Source organism: Alligator sinensis, unplaced genomic scaffold (genome assembly GCF_000455745.1).
Source record: "Alligator sinensis unplaced genomic scaffold, ASM45574v1 scaffold694_1, whole genome shotgun sequence".
Lineage (NCBI taxonomy): Eukaryota > Metazoa > Chordata > Crocodylia > Alligatoridae > Alligator > Alligator sinensis.
Window position 1 is genome coordinate 1037616 of NW_005842339.1, and position 14601 is coordinate 1052216.

Genomic DNA, 14601 nt, shown 5'->3' on the forward strand with positions numbered 1-14601 from the left:
TGTTCCACAAGCAGTCCTAGGACCAGTGCTGCGGCCTTATCATGAGTGCCAGTCAGCACATTTTTCTTTTCAGCAAAAGAGAGCTCTCTGTGACAGTGGCTGCTGCAGAAGAGAGGGTTCTGGAGTGGGGATTTATTACTAGCCTTAAGCTGATGAACTGTCAGTGTGTTGGCTAAAATGTCATTAATAATGTCACTTTCATAAATGTCCGTCCAAATTGCCTTGCATTGCTAATGAGGGTTAGATAAAGAGAGGGTAAAGAGGTGCTCTGAAATTTTAATTTCTCCATTCTTCAGATTTAGATTGGAATGCAGCCTTTTCTCTTTACTGTAACTTTTCTTTTAAAACCCTTAGCAAAGTGAAGTAGATGTAAAGATCTTCAACCTTTCTCTGGTGTCTTAATTTATTTTTCAATCCTGCCTTATTCTCATTGGTATTCCTCGCCCGTGTAGGATAGTGGCTGCAACTGTTATTGAAACAAAATTTTGTCTTTATCTGGTGCTGATTCATCTAAGTTTTTTAATTAGAAATTATCTAGAAAATTTGTTAGTTTGCAAAGTTTTTGTTCCTCTAAACAGCACTGTTCTCGAAAACAGGCATGGTGCTAAAAGGAATACTAATCGGAAATTGCTTATTTGTATAATCCACTGGACAACCCTGTTGTCTATTCCTTCACTTGTCCCTGAAAATAAAGCACGTTATTAAGTTGTGTCATTTTGGAAAGAAACCAGCAAATAATACCCCTGTTGCTTTTAAATATTTTTTCTAATCATAGGTAACTGCATAGGATTACATAGATAATCATAGGTCTCTGCTGGAATAGAAATATTATCAGAACCTAAATAAGTACAGTGTTAAGCAGTTTGACACACCTTATTATGTACATTGGGTGTCTTTTTCTGTCTTGCACATGTGTGCCAAATAAAAAAGTGATGTAAATAGGAAATTTGCTATGAAAGGGAACATCAGTCTGAAGGCATCATGACATTTAAAAGACACTATATACGAAGGGTTTGAAAGTATGGCTTTTAGTTCTTTGTAGAAGAAAGCTTCCAAAAAAAAAAAAAGAAGAAACCTTAGCTATTAACTTCTTTAAACAAACCTTAGTGAAAAGAGGAGCTGTTCATCTAACAAAAGTTCATCTTTTCAGAGGATCTGATTCATCAGCACGTTTGAGTTACTGTATGAGAGCAGATAAAAGAGAGGAAAGGTGAGGGAGTGAAAGGTGAGGTTTCCAGACCACTTTCTTATCTGTTATTAGATAGGAAGTGAAATTAATCAGTCAAGGATTGCTCTTGGATCCCTTTTATCACTACCTATATGGAGAGTTTTCATCTTGGTTTAATATTTAGCTCTGAGCTCCTATACTTTTTTGCACTAGGCCAAAATGTCATTTCTGGGACTGGTATCCTTTTTTTTCTAGGTTTAAGAACAACTAGAGGAGTTAAGCTGACCTAGATCAATAGTGCCTTTTAAAAATTACTAGCAAATGAGCACTTCATTCCTAGCATTAGAGAGGTTTCTAGTGTCTAATGTCTAAAATCAGATATGGGAGAATGGCAAATGGCAAGACCTATCATGCCTTTGATTTGCCGTCTGCAGAGGCCAGCATAGAATAAGGTAGCTTAATGTTCTCTCTTTTCCTAGGTAGCCTATGGCTCCTTTGATTATACGTCATTGCTTTACCTCTCTGACTACGCTGAAGACTTTGGTGGCGGACGCTTCGTATTCATGGATGTAGGTTCCAACAAGACTGTAGAACCGCGATCAGGTAAGCCTCCCACATTACTTTTACTGCACAGTTCTGAATAGGTCATCTTCTGTCATCAGTAAACCTGCGCTACCCAACTGGGTTAACTTAATGCAGCTGTTTTCAACCCTTTTAGATTCAGGGCATGCCTCTATAACTGCAGCTCCACAGTTAAGAACCACCGACTGAGTGCGACTGAGGAAAGAATTCAGCATAGTGTGTTGCAAGTAGGTAATTGATAAGATGGTCTTGAGACATGATTGGGAATAGTCAAATGAATAGTTAGTGAGATGGGCAGGCATGCAGGATTCATTATGTTTATGGGTAGTGTTCCCTGTAAGCTGTGTGGTGTGCGTGCTCATCCTGCAGGCGCGCTCATCCCGCGCATGCCATGCAGCTTAGAGGGAATGCTGTTTATGGGTGCAGTTCAGTGCACAGAAAGAAATAGTGAAACAGGCCAGACATGGCCACTGTTCGAGTTATACTAAGATTGGCCGGGCATATGAAGTAACTTGAAAAGTCACGCTCTTCCTTAAATAGAACTTGAAAACTTCCAGGTTATGATTGAGAATGAGAATGCATTTTCCAAATACTAGTTTCCAGTCTTTTATTTCCTACGCTAACTGGGGTTGAAGCTGCTATGGAGGCAAGTATCTCTGTCAGGAAGAGGATGCTGTCTGAATGCTCCACCCTCATTATCTGTTTTCAGATAAGCAGCAGCATAGATGGGTTTGGATTATGTGTCCTAGTTTTGGCTGTGAGGATGGTATGTATTGCTGTGTTGGGTCTTTGGGGTGAAGTGAAGCCTGGCTGATATAATGTGCTGCTACCCATATTTTGAAAGATAATTGCTGCAGGGAATCTGTTTTCTTAGAGTGATGGGAGAAGCAGAAGGATCAGCTTTTTGTAAGTTTCTCCTAGTAGTTTTTTTTATTAAGTGTACAGGGCACTGAATGAACACACTGAAAGCCCAGGAAAAATAGTCTGGGTCAGATCAAAGTGAGCCATATCACATGAAGAACAAGCAGGTCTGTTTGGGGAGGAAAGGGGAGGACAGTGTTGAGGAAGTATCTTCTCTACAATTTGATGCTAGTCTGTTCAGACATGCCCCAGTTTAAAGGCTTTCTGACAATGGAAAATACCCTTTTAATTTTTTTTAACACTCTTATGTAAAAGGAAGGACTATCAATGACAGACAAAACATTGTGGTAGTATGAGTTCTGATTAATCTTGAGATGAGATAAAGGCCTGCTTGTGTCATCCTTGGAATTCCTGATTGTTTGCAGTTTCATCATTATGGCACATTATTAATTTTCTAGTGGTTGTGGATGCCTTACTTTCAGGGAGCCCAATAAGACACTTCCTTAAAGGAGTTTGATGTTTAGCAAATATTCCATGCTCATGGTCTGTAAATCTGACTGCTTTGGTGCTTCTTAGGTTGGGCACCCAAGGCAGTCACTAGAGAATTTAGGCTATAATAGGTAATTGCAAAAACTAAGAATTAGTTGGGGTGACACCAGACAGGACCTTCTACTAAGTATCATGCAGCGGGTGTCTGCAGACCATTCCCAGTTAGTGGGATCAGGTAAGAGGAGTTCTGCGACTGTGTGCTCTGAGCCCAGAGCAGTAACTGCAGAGCCTGCTCTGCACGGACTCTTTTGACATCTATATCTCAGTGTACACACACATATTAACAGTACACTGGCTGCTTTTCCCAGTAAAGATATGCGATGTGTATTGGGCTGTTTGGTTCTTTCTTGAGAATGAAGCCCAGTGGAAAGGAAGGAAAACTAAAGGAGGCAGTGTTAAATGCTGTTGGAATTTCCAGAGCCCCTCACTCTTAGCTGGGTACACTGACCTGGACCCAACTGTCACTGAAAGTTGGTGGTTAGCCTCTAGGTACTTTAGCTCAGTTGTGATGAGGACTGTCTTTTCCTCTGGGACACAAAGCAGCGCTAGCATATAGGGCGTTGTTACACAAGACTCAGTTACAATATGTTGCTCAGGGAATCCTGTGAAATAAACTGTTGGAGGTAAAACAGTATAAAGGGCAACATTTTCCTAGCCTTTTTCATATGGAGGGTTAAGATTCTGAAATATGGGTGTGCTGATTAAACATAGCTTGCACAAGTACTTTTTTACTATGAAGAAATAACTCTAGGAGCTTTTTTCTCTCTCTAGAGTAAGTTGTTACAGTTGTCACTTTCCAAATTTTTCAATTTTTTTTCTTTTCCTTGCATCTTTTATACTTGTTCTCTGACCCCTGCTGTTCTTCTTCTCCTTCCCTGCAACGTTTATATGAATTTTCTATAAATAACTGCTTAGTTCTCATGTAGGTTGAATATATATATATTTAGAAACTCTTCTCCAGTGATTCTGAGCCTTTGCCAAACAATTCAGTTTTGCTGTAGCTCTAAAACTATTCTGATTATTAAGAAAAATACATGTTTTTTATTGTTGCAATTTTTTCATTGCAAGAAAATGGGTATCACATGGTGAAATAAATGCTTAGGTTTTTCCATAGGCAATCATTTGCTCAGGTGTGAAAGATTAAGGATTAAAGGGAAAGAGAAATCACTTGTTATAGATGCAGTTGAACAGAAATCCTGTCATTTGAAGGGAGATAACCAATTAATAATAGAACACTTTGGGATTCCCTTCTGGTGGAAATTTGACAAGGGCGAATTTCACTGTCGTTTCTGAAGTGTCTTTCACAGCATTTATTTAGGTGGAGCATAAATCTTGAGGGAAGCTGTATACAAGTAAGCCAAGGCAAACTACTTTGTTAAGCTGAGATTGGATATTAATTTTTAAACCATTTATCTCTTTAAAAGTGTAATTTATTAATTGTACAGTAAGCATATACATGCTCCCTAGTGCCAGAAATTAAATAGGATAGGAGTAGAAGAGAACACAACTGATCATTTTAAGGATGAGCATGATTTTATAGCACAGCCTACAATGCTAACTAGCTTGATTCTTGGAATCAGAGAAAAATATGGCTGGAAGGGGCCTCAGGAGGTCAATTAATTCAACCCTTTGTTGAAAGCAAGATCATTCATAGTTTAGAACAGAACTGGCAATTTACAGCTTGTAGGCTGGCCTGCCAAGCCATTTTTATTGGGCCCAGGAAGCTGGGACATTTGTGGCAGTTGGGAGGCAGGAGGAATCGTTGGCAGCCGGGTTGCAAGCTGCATCTTGCCTCCAGACAGAGCTCCGTTAGTTTGTCCCACTGTTCCTAAAAGCTTGCCAACCCCTGGTTTAGGACACTGCAAACAAATATTTGTCTAAGCTGCATTTAACAATTTACAGTGATGGAAATTCCACAGCCTTTCTAGGTAATCTCTTCCACTGCTTAGCTACCTTTTCCGTTCTTCCTAATATCTAATCTAAATCTCCTTGTTTGTAATTTAGGACATTTCCTTCTTGTCCTGTCCTTCCATGGACACAGATCAGTTGATTGCCATCGTCTTTATAACAAGCGTTTTTGTAGTTGAAGATGGTTAAACTCCACTCCTTCACTCGTCTCTAGAGTAAATAATCTCAGTTCTTCCAATCTTTCCTCATGTTTTGTATTTTATACACCTCTAATCATTTATTGTTCTTCACTGTTTTTTCTTTCCAATTTGCCCATGTCTTATTGAACTGCATGGCCTGAAGCTGGACACACTACTTCAGGTGAGGCCTTGCCAGAGGGAATCAAGGAATAACCTCCCTTAACGTGCATACAACACTGTTGATGATACCTGCCTTTGTGCTACTAACTTTTTTTAAACGGTATTGTACTGGTACCTTTCAGCTTGTTGCTGTAACCCCCAGGTCCATGTCTTTAGCGTTGCAGTCTTGTCAGTCGTTCCTCATTTTGTATTTGTGCATGTAATTTGTTCCATCTTAGGGTAAAACTTTGCACTTGTCCATATTGAATTCCATACCATCTATTTCAGACCATTTTCCCAATTTACCAAGCTTCTTTTGAATCTGAATCCTGTTTTTTGAAGTGTCTACTACCCCACCAACTTGGCATTATCTGTACATTTACTAAGTGTGCACCCACTTCCATCCTGCAACTTATTAAGGAAGATATCGAACAGTACTGGAGCCATGGCTCAACCTTGGCCAACCCCTTTGACGTGTCCCCCAATTTAACATTGAGCTATTGATAACAATTCTTTGAACACAAGTGTTCAATTAGTTATGTACCCATTATAGTAGTTTCATCTCCAGACCATTTTCCTTCATAGAATCATAGAAGTAGGGTCGGAAGGGACCTTGTAGATCTTCAAGTCTGACCCCCTGCCTGGGCAGGAGGAAAACTGGGCTCAAATGACCCCAGCCAGGTAGGCATCAAGCCTCTTCTTAAAGACCCCCAGGGTAGGAGCCAGCACCACTTCCCTTGGAAGTTGGTTCCAGATCCTAGCCACCCTGACTGAAGTAGTTCCTACGGATGTCTAATCTAAACCTACTCTCCAACAACTTGTGGCCGTTATTTCTTGTTATCCCAGGGAGCGCTAGGGGAAACAAGGTCTCCCCCAAACCCTTCTGGTCCCCCCTAGTGAGTTTATAGATGGTCACCAGGTCCCCCCCTCAGCCTTCTCCTGTGAAGGCTGAACAGGTTCAGGTCCCGTAGCCTCTCGTTGTAGGGTCTGCCCTACTGTCCCCGGATCATGCGGGTGGCCCTCCTCTGGACCCTCTCAATGTTGTCCACAACCCTCTTGAAGTGGGGTGCCCAGAACTGGATGCAGTACTCCAGCTGTGGCCTGACCAGTGTCGCGTAGAGGGGGAGGATCACCTCCTTGGACCTACTTGAGATGCACCTGTGGATGCACAATAGGGTCCGGTTAGCCCTGCCGACTGTGACCTCGCATTGTCGGCCCATGTTCATCTTGGAGTCAGTAATGACTCCAAGATCCCTTTCTGCCTCCGTGCTCTCAAGAAGGGAGTTTCCCATCTTATAAGTGTGCTGCCGATTACTACTGCCCAAGTGCAGCACCCTGCACTTGTCAGTATTGAAACACATCCTGTTTTTGTTAGCCCACCCCTGCAACCTATCCAGGTCCTTCTGCAGTCTCTCCCTCCCTGCTAATATGCCCACCTCTCCCCATATTTTGGTATCATCAGAAAATTTGAACAGGTTGCTTTTCACCCCGTCATCCAAATCGCTGATAAAGAAATTGAACAGCACGTGCCCAAGGACCGAGCCCTGGGGGACTCTGCTGCCCACTTCCCCCCAGGTTGAATATGACCCGTCCACCACCACCCTCTGAGTACGACCCTTCAGCCAATTAGCAATCCATCTGACCGTGTAGGCATCGATGCCACAGTCACCTAGTTTTTTAATGAGGATGGAATGGTCGACAGTGTCAAAGGCCTTGCTGAAGTCCAGAAAGACTACATCCACGGCCACACCTGCATCCAATGCTTTTGTGACCTGATCGTAAAAGGCAATCAGGTTGGTCTGACATGACCTGCCCCCAATGAAACCGTGCTGGTTGCCCTTGAGCATCATCCCCGATGCCAGCCCATCACAGATATGCTCCTTGATGAACTTCTCAAAGAGTTTCCACAGGATTGAGGTAAGACTGATGGGCCTATAGTTGCCCAGGTCCTCCCTCCTCCCTTTTTTAAAGATGGGAACTACGTTGGCTATCTTCCAATCATCTGACATCTGGCCTGAGCACCACGAGCGCTCATAAAGCCATGCCAAGGGCCCTGCAATAACCCCTGCTAGCTCCCTCAACACCCTGGAGTGGAGAGCATCTGGACCTGCTGATTTGAACACATCCAGCCCCTCCAGAAGCACTCTAACCCGGTCCTCCTCAACCTTAGGTCTTGAGGCGTTCCCCTCGAGTCCTTCTTGAATCACAGTGGGGGAGTCCTGGTTCCTGCACAGGAAAACGTAGGTGAAGAATTTGTTAAAGAGGTCTGCTTTCCTTAATACTAACTTACTTAAATCCATGTCACTTCTTATCATTTAGTAATCATCTAGGTTCTTAAAAACAATTATTTGATGAGGTGTGTCAGTAGCGTTCCAGGTACCAAAGTTAGACTGACTAGTCAGCAATTTCAGGGGTGTCTCTCCTCCTCCCAGCTGTATTTCTTTTAAGATAGTGTATTTTCTCTTTTCAGCCTTCTGGGAACTCCCTGAATTCTCAATGGATCTTCAGTTACTTTAGGCAACTGCACAAACATTTCTTATTTTATTTAGAGTCATCCTATAGCCGTTTTTTGTTGTGCTTTATAGAGATATACATCTAAATAAAAGGGAATTTAAAATCCTCTCTTAATATGGAGACCCTTGAGATGAATATGTTGTAAGGTATAAAACACACCATTATATAATTAAAGCAATTGCACGGCAAATTTACGGTTGGCAAGTTGCCAGCAAAACCTAGTTTTCATATGGAAAGTATCCATTTTCAGGTAATCCAGGATACAGTAGAAATGTGTGCATCTGTGTATCTCAGCTTAATCTGAGACCCATTTCTGCTGCAAGTAATGATTTATCCTGTATTAATGAGGAAATTCCCAGAGAGGATAGGATGGCATTTGGGACTAAAAATATTTTGTGTAATAAAGAAGAATTGGAAGATAATGGCTGATATCTTTGCTCAACATGCTTTTTGTTCTGCTTGCTTCTGAAATAGACACCTTGGAATTCATTTTCACAAGTGTTCTAGCTCTTTGCTTCATGTGCTCCCACTCTTACACCAACTCAGTCAATTTTAGTCTTTATAAACATTGCCACTCGCATTTCACTGTAATTTAGCCAGTTCTGCATGAGCTAGAGTTCTTGTTGCTTATTTTCCTGTGTCCTGTGGCACCATATCACTGTGCCTGGTTTTCTTTTCCATTCATGCTGGAAATTGCCATCCATCCTTTGCTGCTTGGAATTTGAATCCTGGTCAGGAACTGGTTAAATTTAAGAGAAGATATTGACTATTGCCTTTAGGGCTGATTGCTTTTGTGCCTGAAAACTCTGAGAGTTACGCCTGGATTGTATTGGTTATGTACTGTAAACGTAAATGACTTTCACCGTTTTCTAATTAAATCAGTTTCAGTACATTTTACCTCTTAGTACAGTCTTTGTAGCTTAGAGTTTCAAGTGAGGAAAAGCAGAACCAAATGTTTAGCAGTAGGGATCAGAATGCCGATAAAATCCGCAAATCCCAACTGTATTCTTTTTGGCCCTCTATTACCAGCAGCAGCTTTAGATGCCAGTACATTTAATAGGTATTTATATGTAGTCCCTTTTTAAAAAAAAATAAAAATGGTTAGAATTAGGGTGAAATGGAAAGAGCTGCAACAAGAATATTGTCAGTACAAACAGCAGAGCTTGTGGAAGAGATCCATGTGTTAAAAGATGTGAAACCAAATCTTCCTTTTTTGCCAAGTGGACTCTTTACTTTGGTTGCCACAAATGATGTAACCCAGAGGTGGCCACTTGGGATATGACTGCCACAGTTGACACAAGCATCCTCTGTCTGTGGCATGTAGCAGACAAGGGAGGGGACAGGCAGGACTGTGACAGATAGGGCTGGGAGCAGAAAGCAGAGTAGCAGTGGATGAGGCTAATTTACGGCACACCTGTCAAAAAGGTTGGGCTCCACCGATCTAAATTATCATAGGTGGGGGGTGGGGGAGGGAGTGAGAGAGAGAGAAGATTTAGTCAAAGGAAGAAACATGCAGTAGCTATTAAAATCAGTTTATCTGAAAAACAAAACAAAACAGTTTCTCAACTTTGTGGTCTCAGTCCTATGAAAACTGTGACAAGCCTCTCAAGGGATTTGTGGCTTTGTTGCAGCAGACTGAAAATGTCATGTCTGATTTAGATCAACTTAAAAAGAAATAATACAATCAGTACAGAAATGGTTGTAGTGGTTTTGCTGTTAAATTCACTTTATTTTATGCTGTTATTACATTTTTTATTATTCTGCGGATGTTGACAACGTAAAACTTCAATGTATAGTTGTAGTTTAAAGGAGAGGCTGAGAGTTTGATAGCTGAATAGGAGATGGTGGAATCAATTGGCATCTGAGAACACAAGGGAGGTGGTTCTGCATTTTTGGCAATCAGCAGATACTTGAAGCCTTTGGCAGTGGGGAGGGGATGCATCTTCTCTTTCCATTTCCCTTGTTGGCAAGGGTTGAAGTCACTCTTGGCTTTCTTGAGGGTGTGAAGGGTATTGAACTACTGCTTCACTGGATCCTGCCATTGCACCCAGTAATGATGTATAAACATATTTGCAGGCTTATTGTATTAAATGGTCAGCGGTGAAGTACTTAAATGTTGGCACCAAGAAATGTTGTTCTGTTTTGGAGTCAACTGTCCATTGGAAAAACTAGGCTGACTTGTTTTTTCCAGGTGTCTACACACATTACTGCTTTGCTTTACGCACAGTGCACATGTGGAAGGTTCTTTTCATGACAGCAAGGAAGCAGCTCGATGCTGCTGTTCAGTTCTAGAAGCCAGGTTTGGCTTCTTTAGAGAAGAGCAGGGCTGTGGGAATACAGCAGGTCTCCCCCTTTATTTATGTAAAATATTTGTTCACTGAGCTTTGATTAATATAAAAGTGACTGGAAGAGATGCAGTGAGTTCAGGTTCTTTTCTTCTGATAAGTATGCTTTATATTTCTTTTATACTTGAAAACACAAGTGGTTTCCTCTTTGTCTCTTGAGACCTTTGGGGCAGATCAGATACCATGTGGGGTAGTTCAAGAAGCTTACATTGTTGTTGCTTTGGTTCCTGTAGGGTAAATACATGAATTTCAGTCTACTGAGTGGGAGGTCTGATACTTTTCCATGACACAAAATTTAAAAGAGAAATTTAACATCTTTTACACAAAGGAAAAAACCTATATGAAAACATTATTAAGCTTGAAAAGCTAGGCATTCAAAAATAAGGACATGCCAGAATTAAGATTGCCTTTGAAACCTTAATGTATTCCCTTTGCTTATATTCATTAAGAGTAGTTTTTAATTCTATGATCGTATACTGTCTTTACCACATTGCCTCTGCCTCAGTGGCCCTCCCCTCCATTTCCTTATTTTAGCCTCCACTCTTCAGGCTTCTTTTCCCAGTCCTCTGCCCTGTTAGTCTTAGTTTCCCATTTCAGTCTTGCAATGTGAATTCCAGTATCCCCATTTCTTGTCCTCTCTACACCCAAGTCCCAGCATCCCTCATGCCCCTCTTGTGATTTCAGTATTTTCCAGCCAGCTGGCTCCTCCTTCCCCTTTCCCTCCTCCCCTCCAGCCAGCTGGCTTTTCCTTCACCAACTCTAAGTCCCAGCTTCTTTGGTCTCAGATGCATCCTCAGATGTATGTGGCTGGTTGTTCTTGAAATAATAAAAAACAAAACAAAACAGTTTTGTTTAAGGAATGTCAGATTTTTTCAAATGGTGGCCCTTATTAGGAGAGATGTTGGGGATGAAGATGTGAGCTTTGCATTATATCTAAAAGTGCTTGAGATGGTGTGAGGTTCTTAAAAATCTTATTTTACCATAGATCGGAATTTTTTATTGTAAGGACACAAACCCCCACCTCTCCTCTGGCCAAGCTTCTTTCCTCAATAAACCTTTTTAACATGGGCTTAAGCTTAAGCAAATTCTTAAATTCTTTTCTCGGTTGAGACCCAAAAGTGGCTTTCTGGATATCTGAGATTGCAAGTATGTCAATAATTTGACTAAAATAAGTACAGCTTGTTTTATTGCAGTGGTTAGACTTCATTTGGCTGTCCAGTGACTTATCCTAATACGTTTATGAAAATATTTCAAGAAAAGATCTTAGATATGTATTATTAGGTGGTGAGAGAGAGATTTTTTTTTTACCATAAAAAAAGCAAATTGAAGACTTTCACTTCTGAAGTCTACAGAAACACAACATTATGATGGAGAGCTTACACACAGTTCAAGAACTTCCAGATTTAAATTTCTATAGCAACATAACTTGGCCACATTAAAGTTATGCTTAAACCATATGTTTAGTAATCCACTGTATTGTATGATATAGGCATATCATGGTTAATGATGCTGAAGAAAGCCATTTTTTATTTACAAGCATTTAATTTTCCAGGGTTATAATTGATTTAATCTTTTTTCCTTTTTATGTTGAAGTTGGACTATGCCTTGTAGTTTGGACTGCAAGGGGATTAAATTAGTTCAGTTGCAATAGAACTGGGTCAAAACAAACTTATAGTAAGTCAGCAGCAAGTAAAAATAAAGAATAATAAGAGATCAAGAAGTAGGCACAGTCCTAATGAGAACAGAAATGCATGGTGGTGTTAGCTGCTACAGTAATACCCAGTTGGCAAACACTCGATTACATAAGACTTGGTGATAGAGATAACACTGATCAGAAGTGACTAGTGCTTCACTACAGTAACTGCACAGAGGGCTGGTGAGATGATTAATGTAGAAATAGTAGAAAAATGGTGCAAGGACTTGTAACATCATGAGAGATTCACGTTTAAGCAAATTTATACAGGAGCTGTTAATTCCACTGTAGAGCGCTGAGGATTTTTCTCTCGTTTTACTTAAAAAAAAAATAAAATTTAAAGAAGTTCTTCCAAATGTTAGTGATACTTGGTGCTAGATTAGTATAGTCTATTTTATCTATTTTTGATCAAATAGTAGTAGTAGTAGTAGTATAGTCTATTTGAGCTATTAATGATCCATTTTTAATTAGACCCAAATACTAAGTACAGACAGTAAAAAGTCCTGAGGCTGAATAGATTCAATCTTTGCAGGTTAGTCTAAACTGTGTAGATTGAACCAATAAGCAAGTGAACAGACATTGTTTTGATTCCGGAAACACAGCCACATACCTCCCGTGGCTCGGGCCAGAAGCTGGGGGATGCTAGAGCATTCATCCCTGTTTGGCTGGAACAGACAGATTGGGCTAAAGCTAGCCCGCCACCCTGTGAAGGGGAGCGGGGGGCAGGGGCCTTTGCAGGGGAGCATCTTGGGATGCTTAGGGATTGTGAGTCCACTTGAATCTGGAGGGGATCTGGGACAGAAGTTCAGTAAACTGATTTAACCAAAATCAGTTAAGTCTGATACTACAACCATCCAAGTTTATCTGGTTTTGGCCACTTGAAAGTGGTTCATGTGCGCTGAACTTCAGTTGTGTTTACAGATTTGAACTGGTTTCTGATCACTTGTGCCAGTTTGTGTAACTTCTATCCCAAGCGATAATGCAGTTTAACACCTGAGAGCCTCAGCTGAGAGCAGCAAATTGGCATGCTGCCTATTTGAATCACTTCACACCTGGTAGTCAAGTTACAAACTCTCATTATTCTTGTTGTTAACCGTCAGTCAACAGCAGTGAACTTGCTAAAGGGAACATCGAGGAAAAATGGTCTCTTGGGGGTTAAATGGTTAATATTTTATAGTTCAGTATAATCAGACATAATATAATTTCATGGAGATGCACATGTATTAATTAGTGGAGGTACAATCTACAAGACTACAGTAGTTCTTCATCATCTGAAGGAGAAGGTGTAAGATAGGAAAGCAGAGGAGAGCAAGAAAATTATAGCAGTCTCTTAAATGAGACCAACTTAATTGCAGGGAGGAGGCATAGATGAAATTTCTGCCTATAAACGGAAGAAAGATATCTTCATATACACCTACGTTCTTAGCTTTGATAAAGTAATGGAGCAGATCCCTTTAGGTATTTAAAGTGACCTTTGGCACTCCTACACTCCTCTTAGTACAAACTATATTGTCAGTAATTAAAGTTTAACATGCACATCATTCTGTTTAATCAGGTTCTTGTTTCAGAGCATTTTTCTTGATGGGGATAATTTATTTATTTTCATTACCAGAAAACTTTATAATGCTTATACTGCTTTATACTGCTTATTAGCTGATAATTCATTAAAATAAGAGCTCCTAGTTTAAGATTATCAGTTTTCTTAGTAATTGAATTTAAATGAGATTCTGGATTGCACCAACATCAATTACAGTTAAGGTTATTCTATTACTTCTTCACTTTCTTGTGGTACTTTAAGGTGGGAGACTCAAAATCATCCAGAATTAACCCAAGTGAAAGCTCAACAACTAACTAAAATATTTATTAATTAAAATACTTAATTAATTAAAATACTTTAAAAATTATTAAAGGCCTGAGTAACATGACATAACTGGGTGCTCCTAGTTTTTTAATAATCTATCATCAGATGGGGGTGGTAGGATTCTGTTTAGGATTTTGAATATTATTCTCAATCTGTCTTTCAGTTACAATGAAGTAACTTTCTTCTCATTTATACAACCTAGTGTTTACTTCCTTCCTAATCATTTTTTGAGTCAGTGTGCCACTTTCCTTCTGGATTCAATGTTTTTTTCATGGTTTTCTCCTTCTCTGTGTTGATTTTTCTCTTTAAATAAACAATAGCAGGTGAAATTTGGTCCCACTCAAAGGAATTCTTAGAAATAAGCATTTATACATCTGGAATACATAATGGAAATCATAACTATGAAGTCCCTAATAACGTGATAGGCTGTTAGAAAACTTGATGAAGTCTTTATCCTGAAAAAAAATCACAATCAACTTTTTATCAAAATTCCAATGCAAACAAGTTTTTTAAAATATTTCCTTGCAACATTTAAATCACAATCTTACCTTTCAAGTTTTGGATTAATGCTTCATTACATGAAAAGGAAACAGACAAGAAACTACTGAACTAAAATGAAGGTTGTCAATCTATTATTCACACTTTATAATGCAGAGGAAAAATGAGCAGTATATGTAGTAAAAGTTAATTTCGATTTAAAAAATTCTTTCAGTTTGTCATCTCTGGGGATGCTAATAATATCTGCATGTTAGAAGATTTAAGGTTCCATACATTAATTTTAA

At 39.8% G+C, this 14601-nt stretch overlaps 1 protein-coding gene across 1 annotated transcript in view; it reads left to right on the plus strand.

The window, feature by feature from the left end:
- OGFOD3 (2-oxoglutarate and iron dependent oxygenase domain containing 3) overlaps positions 1-14601 on the plus strand; it is a 97697-nt gene that overhangs the window by 63134 nt on the left and 19962 nt on the right. The window contains exon 9 of the mRNA XM_006028756.3: positions 1648-1771. Within this exon, the coding sequence (XP_006028818.1) occupies positions 1648-1771 (124 nt within the window). The remainder of the gene's footprint in view (positions 1-1647; positions 1772-14601) is intronic.